This window comes from Sinocyclocheilus rhinocerous, unplaced genomic scaffold (genome assembly GCF_001515625.1).
Source record: "Sinocyclocheilus rhinocerous isolate Xijiao unplaced genomic scaffold, SAMN03320098_v1.1 scaffold140, whole genome shotgun sequence".
Lineage (NCBI taxonomy): Eukaryota > Metazoa > Chordata > Actinopteri > Cypriniformes > Cyprinidae > Sinocyclocheilus > Sinocyclocheilus rhinocerous.
Genome location: NW_015642053.1, coordinates 2,946,956 through 2,960,025, shown reverse-complemented (window position 1 = coordinate 2,960,025; position 13,070 = coordinate 2,946,956). Strand labels below are relative to the sequence as shown.

General features: G+C 35.9%; 1 protein-coding gene across 1 annotated transcript in view; it reads right to left on the bottom strand.

The window, feature by feature from the left end:
- Positions 1–11,736, bottom strand: part of LOC107755516 (glutamate receptor ionotropic, NMDA 2C-like) — a 39,739-nt gene extending 28,003 nt beyond the window's left edge. Inside the window, exons 1-2 of the mRNA XM_016572323.1 lie at positions 11,710–11,736; positions 3,068–3,506 (exon numbers count right to left, since the gene is read on the bottom strand). Of these exons, the coding sequence (XP_016427809.1) occupies positions 3,068–3,490 (423 nt within the window). The 5' untranslated portion in view covers positions 3,491–3,506; positions 11,710–11,736. The remainder of the gene's footprint in view (positions 1–3,067; positions 3,507–11,709) is intronic.
- Between the last annotated feature and the right edge of the window lie 1,334 nt (positions 11,737–13,070).

The window sequence follows — 13,070 nt, the reverse complement described above, 5'->3', positions numbered from 1 at the left end:
TGTGATATGATATGCATGCATTTCTCAAATGAAATTAAATGCCTAATCCATAATCTGGAAGTGTGGTTGTTCAGAGTGCCATGAAATATGGTTCACAGCTTTATGCTACTATTTCTTTGTGGCAGCTTTTCTAATTTGATTGATATTAAAGTCAGAATTAATTAATTTTCTATTCTTTTTTTAGAGTTCTGTCCAAAATATGTCCAATTGGAAATGATAAATATGAAAGAAGCAACAGATTCAGTTGAGGTTTTTCCTCAGTGCTCTTTATTAAAAATAAGAACATGGTCACTGGGCTGTTCAAAAGATTTGGCAAATTATTCAGGATCTTTATATTTCACGCTCTATGGTTAAACTCTTGAAAAATTATACCAAGCCAGAATGCTTCATTTTAATCTAGTTCGTACACATTATCTGACAAATGCATATTTTTGGCTTTCTGTTCCACTTCATACATCTTATCAACATTTTTCTGCACATCGTGCAAGTCTGAAAGGCATTTGAAAAATGACAGCTGGGCAGGAAGGAGTCCTCTACTCTCTAGCTGGTACTGAAGATACTCATCTGTCCCATTAAATCAAGGGCTATTGTGTTTCTGCATGTGTAATGATTGTTTTACTGTCTAAAAAGCGCACTTTTCAGTGCATTGTGGATTTCAGATATCAGATGCTGCAAAATCCACACAACATGGACTAATTGTAAAAAAGCGACAACTATATGTGCCTTTAGTAATAATTGTTCAAATTAAATGATTAGTTAAGCCAAAAATGAACATTCTGTCATAATTTTCTCAACCTCACGTTGTTTCAAACCTGTATGGCTGTTTTCTACTGTTGGACTGCTGAGATGGAATAATGAAAGTCTCTCGAAAGCAAAAACAAAGATATTTATGTGATTGTTCAGATTGCTTTGTGTTTGTTTCTTTCCAATAATAGATACAACTGAGTTTTTACTTCATTCACAGTTTAAGCTGCCACCAGACACTCAAGCGAGTCTGAAAGGCATTTGAAAAATGACAGCTGGGCAGGAAGGAGTCCTCTACTCTCTAGCTGGTACTGAAGATACTCATCTGTCCCATTAAATCAAGGGCTATTGTGTTTCTGCATGTGTAATGATTGTTTTACTGTCTAAAAAGCACACTTTTCAGTGCATTGTGGATTTCAGATATCAGATGCTGCAAAATCCACACAACGTGGACTAATTGTAAAAAAGCGACAACTATATGTGCCTTTAGTAATAATTGTTCAAATTAAATGATTAGTTAAGCCAAAAATGAACATTCTGTCATAATTTTCTCAACCTCACGTTGTTTCAAACCTGTATGGCTGTTTTCTACTGTTGGACTGCTGAGATGGAATAATGAAAGTCTCTCGAAAGCAAAAACAAAGATATTTATGTGATTGTTCAGATTGTTTTGTGTTTGTTTCTTTCCAATAATAGATACAACTTTTAACTTTTAAGTTTTTACTTCATTCACAGTTTAAGCTGCCACCAGACACTCAATAAATGTACACAAAACGCCCTCACTACACACGTTGTATGTAAAATTAATGTCATGAAAAGTCTTATACGCAGTTGCCTTAAAAATGTGCATTTAACAGCTGCAATTTTATGTTATTCAGAAGTTTCCACACCTCAGTAATCAGAGGAAAATGGGACACAACTGTTGGTTGCTGGTTATACATTATAACACCTATTGATTTTCACACCTCACAAAATCACTTTTCCACGCAGCTGTTCAATAACATATCATTGCAGGGGGCTTTCTGAAAAACACACACACAAACCACATGCACATGCTAACGGTTCTCGATGTCACAGCAGTTATTTTAGACTCGCATGTGCATTTAACAGCTGCAATTTTATGTTATTCAGAAGTTTCCACACCTCAGTAATCAGAGGAAAATGGGACACAACTGTTGGTTGCTGGTTATACATTATAACACCTATTGATTTTCACACCTCACAAAATCACTTTTCCATGCAGCTGTTCAATAACATATCATTGTGGGGGGGCTTTCTGAAAAATACACACACAAACCACATGCACATGCTAACGGTTCTCGACGTCACAGCAGTTATTTTAGACTCGCTGTGTCTAATAACAGCTCTGAGAACAGCGTTCCTGCAATGATTTTACAGATACCCATGATTAAATCTCGATTTGATATTTGAAATACATATATGATGTTTTTCTTTCATGCTTTGATGTATATATGGTTTGTAATTTAACTGATTTTGCTGTATTACCATAACTCTAATAATTTTTTTTGTTTATGTACATAGATGATTGGGTAATGTTTATGAACCTTAAGTGTTATTCTGGCACACACATTGAAAGTCATGCATGAAACACAAGCCAATTTCTGTTTAAATCATTTGTAAAATGTTTTGTATGCACAATTAACACATATGTGACATTTATGAACCAAAAGGTTTGACAAATTATTTCCTGTGTAACAAACACATTTCGGTGTAAATCATTCAAATTTTGAGTGTAAACTGTCAGAATTTAATTAAATGTGACAATTCACATATAAAATATTCTGCAAATTATTTTCTAATAGTTTTAATAGTATTTAATAGTTTTTTCTGCACATTTCAGTGTAAATCATTCAATTTTTGTAAAGTGTCAAAATTCACCAATTTATGTATAAAAACTTTTACATATGTGTTTGTTACAAAGAAAATCATTTGAACAACTTTTCACAATTCACAATCACCATTTTCAGTTGCATTTAATTCAATTATCATTTTATGTCTGCTTTATATTTTTGAACGCTTCGGGAATCATTTGTGCAGAAATTTGATCTGCGTGTTTCATGAATGTGACCCAATAAAACATTTTTCTGTATGTGGTTAAATATAATAACAAAAAATAAACCTTATTAAAATATATTTTTAGGTGATCCAAAGGTTCTCAACCTAGTTGCAAGGACAATCCTTTTGTAGTAACTTACGTGTTGAATGCATTGTGATCTCAGGAAATTCCCATTACTTATTAAACCTTCTTCCTTTAAGCTGACAGATCCCTAAGATCTACCACTGCCACCTTTCAAACACTTACTTTATGTGGGATGACTACTGCAGAACCTCCACTGATGCCTACGATGGGGATGGACGTCTGAGAGGAGATAAAGTCTAAGATTTGTGCCACAGCTTCTGAGTCCACGTCATCTTCAAACACCACTCCGTGGAGGCTCTCTGCTGCCATAGTCTGACAGAGACGTGTGAGTAAAGCCCTGGGGTTGGTGTCATTCACTAGCACGGTGATGGGGTTCACTTCCAGGGGCATGTCTAGGAAGTTTTCTGGACTCAGTCGGCCCTTGATCTCACTGTGGTGGGCCAAACCACTGAAAACCACAGCCACGTTGACCGAAGGAGGGCCGAAGAATGGACGTCCCCGGCAGGGAGGCACTACATTGAGTAACAGATGAAAGAAGAGGAGGAGTTGGAGAGAGGGACCCCAACACCCTTGAGGAGTGGCCATTTCAGCCTCCTAAAGCCTGAGGGAGAGAAAGAACAAACACATCATTTCAGAATTGTTACTTGTTTGTCAGATTGGAAAATGTCAGATATGTTCTCTCTCCAAGTAACTATAATTTACAGGTTTTCCAAAGATTTTTACTGCAAATTGGTCGGTTAAAACCATATAGTGGTCCATAAAGTCTTGGGAAATTCATTTAGATTAATTTAACAATTGTTTAATTATTGCAGATTAGCACTGAGATGTGACTGAAATTTTGATGCTTTTTAATACAGTTTGTGAAAAACAGAATTTGTGTTAGTTTTGAACTTTCTATTAAAAGAATCCTGAAAAGAAAAGTATCATGGTTTCTTCAAAAAATATAAAGCGGCACAAGTGTTTTTAACAAATCCAAAGGTTATTTACACTGTTAAAGAGTTGGATTCTCATACTAAACATGGCCAGTTTCAAAAGTTTCAAAAACGATTTGGACATATGACAGAGTAATTCTGTGTCAAATACACTCCTTCTGGGTTTGTATAAGTTTCGGAAAGCTTTTTCAAGCATGGTAATCCTTGTATGCGCACTTCTCCCGGAAGAGCATGAGCACACGTCAACCAGAACGAGAGCAAGAGAGTATCTTTCTTTTATAAATATAATAAAACTAAAGACTCTTTGGCAATAAGAAGGATGCAATACTACTCTATACTCAAAATTAATATAAGATTGGGCGAAATTGTGTGTGTTATGTCCCCTTTAAAATTTATTAAAAAAGAAGACAGTTATTTTAAAATGTAAAAATATTTCACAATATTACTGCTTTTATTCTATTTTTGATCAAATAAATGCAGCCTTGAGCTTAAGAGACTGCTTTTATTAACATTATAAACATTAAAAAACTCATCGGGCCCAAACTTTTGAACCGTAGGGTACATTTCCATTACGTTAACATTTTTGTCAGGGGAGACTTGCAAATGAGCGACAAGCAGCAGTGATTATTTAGCAATATTGATTTCTGTCAGGACCACTATCGTCAAAGATGATTGACAATTAGCATACAGTTTGGATTGGAGGTATGGTTCTGTTCTGGGCAAGAACTCCCAGTGCATCCATGCAGCCTAGCATGGATGAGAGCAGGGAGAGCAGCGATAACCCCCCCAGGGTAAACAGAACAGAACCAACATAAATGTATTGCAGATATCGTTAAAGTTCAATAATTTTATGTACACATTTTAGAATTAGTCTGATTCAAAGGAGAATCAGAAGGCTGAATCCTGACTGACAGAGGAGGAGTTGGGGATGGAGGAGGGTAATTAGCTATTGAGCAATGCGAAAACTGCTGATAATACTGAGGGACCGTATATATGAATGCTTAGATAGGTGTCGTATTCCTATAGGTGGATGGGGATCAGCTGAGTCAGCTGATGTGAGCTTGACTAACGTGACCTGCCAGAACTAACGCTACGTTTGATTTCTGTGTGTTCAGACGTGATGAGATGAAAATAGGACACAGCGTTGCATTGTTGTGAACAAGAGAGAAGCCTGAGTGACACAAATAAAAAGCACTGCTGCAAAAATCTCTTGTCTAGTGTTATTTATATACACACATATATAATATGCCTCAAGTGTCATCTACACAAAACTGCTCAAATTACACAAACAAAACAGTATTTTAACAGTTGTTAAAAAGGAAATTAATGCATAAACACAGTAACTAAAAAATAAACTGAGAGGATTTTGATTAAATACAGCCCTAATTTTTAAATAAAAATTTAATTTAATTTTAATTTATCTTACTGAAGACAACTGACAGACACACAATATGAAATTGTACATAAATAAATGTACAAATGTGCTTTAATGTATAGTAATCCAAACCATTCACGTGGTCTGAATGTCTATTTCTGTCACTTATAATCTCGGATTGCATGTGTTCTGGTCACAGCGTGCATGTGCCTTTGTGACACAACAGGCCATTAGCAGGCTGAGTGGGAGGTTTACAATGAATCCAGCAGGGATTCACATCTAAACTCAGCTCTCAACACTTCACAGGGGCCGGTCCCTGATCTCTCAACCCGCACATGGTGTGGGTCATCGAAAGCTCACCTTTGGTGACTGACGAATGCTTGTTTAATGATTCCAATTCACACCACTGCCAGTTTGTGAACCACGGATATCTATATAGTGCACAGGTCTACAGCATATGTTGCTTGTCTTGATCTTACAAGTGACCATATAGACCTTAAAGTCTATTCATTTTAAGGACAGGCCCCTTGGAGCGACCTCGGGTCAAGTGCATTACTGGTATCCATGGTGATAGAGCATGATAGTGATCTCAATAACTCTCCGGTTTCTGGGTCGCAGCTACTTGGAAATGAACCAGGAACCTTTGCACTGCCAGAGCTGAACTTTAACCATAAGGCTACCGCTACACTTCTAAGTGTGTTACAGTGCACACAAATAAAACTGGCTCGTAAAACAGAGCGAGGACTTTCTTTTCAACAGCAAACTAAATCAGAATCTGATGAGATGCACATGAATTAGAATCTTAAAGGTTAGGCCCATCCATCCATGCCAGCATCTTACGACTATGACACCGCAGCCTATTAAACTATCAGAGCTAGCTGTTGGACCATGGACTGTAATTACTATGCATGATAAATGCAACCGTCACATTGTGATGGCTATCATGTTCCTTAAAATGCTCCCATGAATACATCTAGCTTCTAATAAACCTAATTACAACATTTAGGATATATTATGGTAAGAATGCATGTGGATTTCCTCGTTCGCTCTGATGCTTTGTACTGCATTGTCTTCCTATGGACTTCATTAGCAACGCTCCTCACCCAATGCGGGATCACAAGAACTTTCTGCACAAGTGGAAGGCAGATGGTGAAGTAAGAAAGAAGATATGCTTTCCAATTGCAAAAGCAACAAAACCAAACAAAAGACTTGCCATGAGAAACCCAGAGAGTTAAAGCCGTCATGGTCTCTGTCCTCTCTCTCTCTGCTTTTTTTTTTAAACCCTCATTAAAAAGACACTGTTCAAACTCCACTCAATACTGGCAAAGCATCAATGAGCATATTTGTATGCTCGTAACTCAACGAAATCCTCACACTTAGCTGAGCAGTGGAGTTAACATAGCAACAGCTGGGTGAGTTTCTAGGGAACACGACAGAGAGGAGTGAAAAAAAGGAGCATCTTTCATTTAAAAAATATACATCTAGGGGTGTCTCTTCAACTAGGCACTTCTGGTCCTGTGGAGTGTCTTAAAACACACTTTGCACATTCTCATTGGCTTTGTCTAATACAGCAGTTTCCATTTCCACCACAGTGTCTTTTCCAGCACATCTCAAACAGTGTATTGTGATTAACAGCAGTAGCATTCTGTGTTGTAAATAACATTTTAAACATGGAGTAAAATTGGCAAAACATAATACTTTTCCTGAATAATTACATTTTCACACTTAATTTCCCTAGTAAAAAAGTAATATATTTAAAATACATTTAATTCATGCTAAGTATAGTTCAAATCTATTGACATATTTACTGGCATATCGCTCAAGACTTGATATAAAAATTATAATTAAACTTTTTGGAGTACTACATGTGCACAATTGTAATGAATCAGTCCACTGAAGGCGAGCGTAGTGAAGAACCCAAGTGCAGTTTATTTACAGGTGATCCAAACAATAATCCGAGACTTGACTTGACATGAACAGACTTGACTTGACGAGGCATGAACAGACTTGACTTGACATGAACAGACTAGACTCACCAACAGCGGGATAAATACATTCAATACACGACGACAGACAATGGCAACATGATGGCTACTTATAGGAAACAATGACACATGACAAGAACAAACCAATGGGAAACAAGACACATGACTAAAACAACCAATCAGAACATGACACATACACAAGGCTGAGATACATGAGGGCAAGGGAAGCATGACACAAACAGCATAAAACAATTACAAAATAAAAGACATGGAAACATGAACAAGACAAAACCCAAACACCACATTACAACAATGTATATATCTTAATGTGTTTTAATGTCACTATTGGTGCTGATTGTATGATCTTTGAATAATATCGGTCTTTAAATGCAAGATATTTAAAGTGTACCTGAAGTATACTTGCAATAGTTCCACTTTAGCACAATCAAATATACTTAGTATATCTTTAGTTGGACCTCAGCACTACTTCTGCATAATTAAAGTGCTTTAAGCACAAAATTAGTTTTTCCAATTTAGCAGACTTTAAGTATAACAAAAGTACAATTGCAGGGTATTTTATTAAGTACATAAATATGTAAATGTATTTGTAGTAAACTTAGTATGAAATAAATTGTTTTCAAATATAACTGTTTTCAGTATATTTATTTTTCACTAGGGTTGACAAAATTACAGCTTGACTGGAAATGACGCACAATAAATATATTCTGTGTACAATTACCTCCATTTACCTTCTTTTTTCGTTGCTTTCATAACAAAAACTAAAAATGAAAAAACAATTTTCATTAAATGAAAACATGAACTGAAATAAAATAAAATAGGCAATTTTTCTATATATATTTGTAATATTTAACTAAAGTTTGACTTGATGTACTAAAATAACTACAGTGCAAAATTAATAAAACTATATAGACATAAAAAAAGGACAAATTTCAAAAGCCAAAAAATTACTAAACCTTTACAATTAAATTGAAATGGAAAATTTTAAAATAACATTTTCAACTTACAAAATCAACTAATTTTAATAATAATACAAACGATAATACTATATATAGCTCAATGATACTAAAATAACAATGCATTTAATCTCAAGCATGCTCTTTCACTAACACTTCTGTCCTCTTTGTAACAAAAGTACACAAACTTTGGGAAGACAAAAGGAAAAATACTAATTATAGGGGTAAAAATAGCAAAAAAGTCACAACTGGGACATTAATTTGTGTATAATACAAATAATTTTCATACAATAAATGTGGAAATAATTTATGATTAATTGACTTTTTTGTACTAATTCATATTTTTATAATGAATTTAAATTTTTTAAAGATACAAACAGAAAATCTAGGTCCCAGGTTAGACATTTAGAAAGCAGCAAAAATAAATGATGAATGACTGGTGAAAAGTTTCCAAAACACTTTGCATGTGACCGTCATATAACAAAGAAAAACTTGAAAACTGTTAGTTTCAGTAATAATGAACCCCTGGGACACAAGTGCCAATAGATGAAGAAACACCCCTATATTGGATGTCTTCAGAGTGTGTCTTCACTGGCCTACTGCACGTGACACTGTGAACAGCAGTGAGACACCTGCAGCCTTGCTTTGATGACAGCAAATGGAACACACACACAGTCAGGCTGCTGCACGATAATATATTCACACTCCCGTTTTCAGTCTGTTAGATCTGCTGTTGATGTGATCTTCTCATGTCCTTTTCAAGTCCTCAGATCTCTTTAAAAATGGACACTTTGATATGTGTTTGACCATAGATCCTATGGACAATCACATCACACAGCTAGAGCATGTGATCTTATTTCAAACAAAACAATAAAAGAACGAAAATGAAAGGGTTCATCAATGTCAGGCAAAAAACAGCTGCCATTCATTCTATTTTAAGCCATCATTGGACAGGATTGGTCTTCAATTTGAAGCACTTGAGTACATGTAAAAAAGTACTTGAGTACAATTTCATTTGTGAAATAGAGAGTATATTTCTCATGATAGTGATCATGTAGGTCTGTGATAACTGCACAGGGGTGTCTGTGTTACTGTAAGGCACTTCCCGTGATTCACAGCATTACACATAAACACGACTCGTCGCAAAATTTAATCTGCACCTTCCATGAAGATAATCGCAGATAGAAATATTTTCAAAGTAAAACACCAGCTGTGGGTGCCAGCTGTCCACGCGGTATCTGATAGGTGAAGCTGATTAAAGCACAATGGCTTTTAATACATTTTACATCTACAACTACAACCTTCACATCCGCCATTCAGTTTAGACCATAAGATGAACTAATAATAACAGTTACAGTAATATTTCCTTACAACAAAACATATCTGCTTAAAATATTCAAATAACTGAATTCTGGTCTCATCTGGTAAAGCAGAAGAATATAGGATTACGTCCCATTCGGCACAACTTCAAATGGTTGTAGATTGGGCTTCGCTCCAAATACAAACTAGACATTTGCTGAACTGGTCACATTTGTGGTTAGACTGACATCTGTGAGTAATATCAAAAATGACAATCAAAGAGCTGTACAACATGCATGGACTGTCACACACATCATCCAGATGGTGTGTTATACTGGCACTGAATTAACATCTTGTGTGTTCTGTCGACGTATGTGATTCTGAGGTAAAATGCCGCCACAAATGGGAGTGTTAGCAAGTTTAAAGCTGAATTACATTTGGAGTTACACTCTCGCAACTATTTATAGCAACAATCCCAAACACATTCTCACTTGAGTGATGTTAACTCGCACAAAGCTAATTCATAGTCTCAACATGGCTTTCGAAGAGCGATCTGTCTGCTTTCTGTAATGTGGGACACGAGCCACTTGCTATTGTATTGGTCTTCAATCACACAGGAGAAGAGGGGGATCATGGTAAGTTTTCCTTTTAAGCTTTGGCCACAAATGTTTCAAAAGAATCCCAACTGTCCAAATGTTACCAGCTGCTTTAACCACTGTGTGAGCAACCACAGCTCAAACACAAGCACACAAAAACATTATAAAGTATTTTGAAAGAAGCAGTGAAGTTGCCAGCCCAAAACTCAAAATTGTCACATATAAAGCTAATTATAATCTACACCGAAACTGCATATATTACTAGTTTACAGTGACAACTCAAGGTCCGCGTGGCCGTACGGTGAGATCACATCCTTATTTAGTATTCCACACAAACCCACCGCATGCTGTATACATTTTTAACAGTGATCCAAGGTGAAAGTGCTCAGAATGTTATGGTCAGAGCCCACATTAGTGTTCCCCAAATCTGCATGTATCGCATATCAGCTGGCTTTTCCAAACCTCTGTGATCTCACCAGTTCAGCCATAATCATACAGGTTTCAGCGAGTCTGCTAAAAAAACGAAAACAGATTATGACATTGAAATACAGACGGCAGTATCACCATTGCCAGCATTTGTAACTGTGTGGGGGCGCAGACAGAATCGGATGTTAATAGTGATGTATTAGTCACACTCCAAACAGTTGTGATTGGACATTAACAGATGAGCTTTTCAGCAACAATCAACTGTTCTGTCTTATGAATGCTAAGAGGGGACGGACTGTCTGTAATAAATAAATCAAAATTACATGTTAGACCTTTCGAGTAGGCTCTCGTTTTCTCTTGAGACAAAACCACACACCAACAACAGCATATCTATAACAGGATTATCGCAAATGACACTTGAGTGATAAATGACTCAAGATGTTTATGAATGTATCTATCACTTCTAATCTATTTAGAAGCATTACTATGACAAACTGAAATGTTTGAATAAATAAATATGGACATACTGCATATACATCAATGGTAAACCTAATTTTGTCTATCACACTCACACAGGACTTTACAGGACATCATATTCCATTTGTGAGGAAAATTAATCATAAGGAAAACATCAAGACCGCAAGAAAATCAATTTCCCTTCTTTGACCTTGGCTAATCTCCTGTCTCCAATATGTATATACATCTATAATATTCAAGCACGATTACAGAGTTAAAAAAACTTTGCTAGTATCTTACTACAAATTTAAAGAATTTAGGATCAAAAACAGGTGTTTTTAACCCCATTTTTCATGACTGACCCAGTTTGCCTCTTTTTTTTCTGTTGTAATTGTGTGTAAATAAGTCAAGCGTCACTGACACAGAATGTGAGCTGATATATGCACACCTCTGACATTCCCAATGCCAAAAAAGTCCCAGTGGAGGTATGTGTTTCAGAAAGCATTCAGGTCTCCAGAATCCCATTCACTCTGCCGGTTACGCTTTCGAGGACGGTTTCTGCACTCCGCGAGCGAGCAGCCACGAGAAAGAGCGGCGCTCCACCTGTTAACTACGGCAGCTTTAGCCCCGCAGGCATTCCCCCCCGCCACACACACAAGATCCAGAGATGGAAAGCCGCTCTCCATGGACACATGCACAAAGGTCGAGTGAAGCTGTATGTTTGCTGTCAACAGCAGATTGAATGAAAAGGACTTTCTTACCTGTGCCGGCTGGATGCATCCGAGCCCTCTGATACCTAATCATGATGCTGTACAGATTTATCCTGCCTCCCCCCTCCTCATTCTCTCATGATTTTATTCTCCCTCTCTCTCTCTCCATCCTGAGTCCCTTTTCACCATGTCTGATTTTCACTTCCCTGTCCTGTCCTGTTTGTTCTCTCTACCTCTATTACTCCTGCTTCTGTCTGTCTTTCCCACCGTCTTTGTCATTATCCTCCTGCTGCAATTTAAATGCTCTTTCTTTTCAAGCCTTCCTGCTTTCCGGTCATTCTGAGATGAGCAGGCCCGACAGACAAGTTCCCTTGTCCTGTTGATTCGCTCTCTCTGTCTCTGACACTTCTAGACACTTCAACCTTGCTTGTCATTCAGGTCTGAGGTTATTATGAATGCAGTTTTGTCCTTTTTTGTCAGGCAGCTATTACGAAATCAATCCCTGTCCTCTACATAAACGTTTGTTTTTCATATCATTTGTTTTAATACTAAGTAAATGACATTTTCTATCCCCTAATCCTAAACCTACCTTTACACAAACCTTTCTAGATTTTTATAGAGGCATTATTTATTTGTTTATCAAGCTGTTTTTATGTATACAACGTTTGTATATTATATATATATATATATATTTGTAATATTTATTGTAAGTTTTATTCTATGCTTTAATGTATATATATATATATACACATATATATTATATGTATATATATATTCAAATATATGCTGTTCTTTTGAACATTCCATTAATTAAAAATTCCTTAAAAATTTATTGCAGTTTTCACAAAAATATTAGGCAGCACAGCTGTTTTTAACATTGATAATATAAGAAACATTTCTTAAGCACTAAATCAACATATTTAAAAAAAAATTAAAAAAAATTTTTTTTTTAAAGAACCATGTGACATTGAAGACTGGAGTAATGGCTGCTGAAAATTCAGCTTTTCCATCACATGAATAAATTACATTTTAAAACATATATTTAAATAAAAAAAACTGTATTTTTATATTGTAATAATATTTCACAATATTTTGGTTTTTACTGTATTTTTAAATGAATTAAATTGCCGCTTTGGAGAGCATAAGAGATGTCTTTAAAAGAAAAAAACAATCTTACTGACCCCGAACTTAATAAACATACATACACATACTTTAAAAATAAATTAAAATGTAAGTATGTGCATATTTACATGTATTCCCTATTATTAGACGCTTTTACCCAAAGTGATTTACAAAAGCCTAACAGATGAAGAATAAAACATAAGCGATTCTCCATGAGGAGAAAAGACTGTTCAGAGAACACAAGAACAAAGATGAAAGTGAGAAACAGTTAAATAATATCTTTTTTCCTG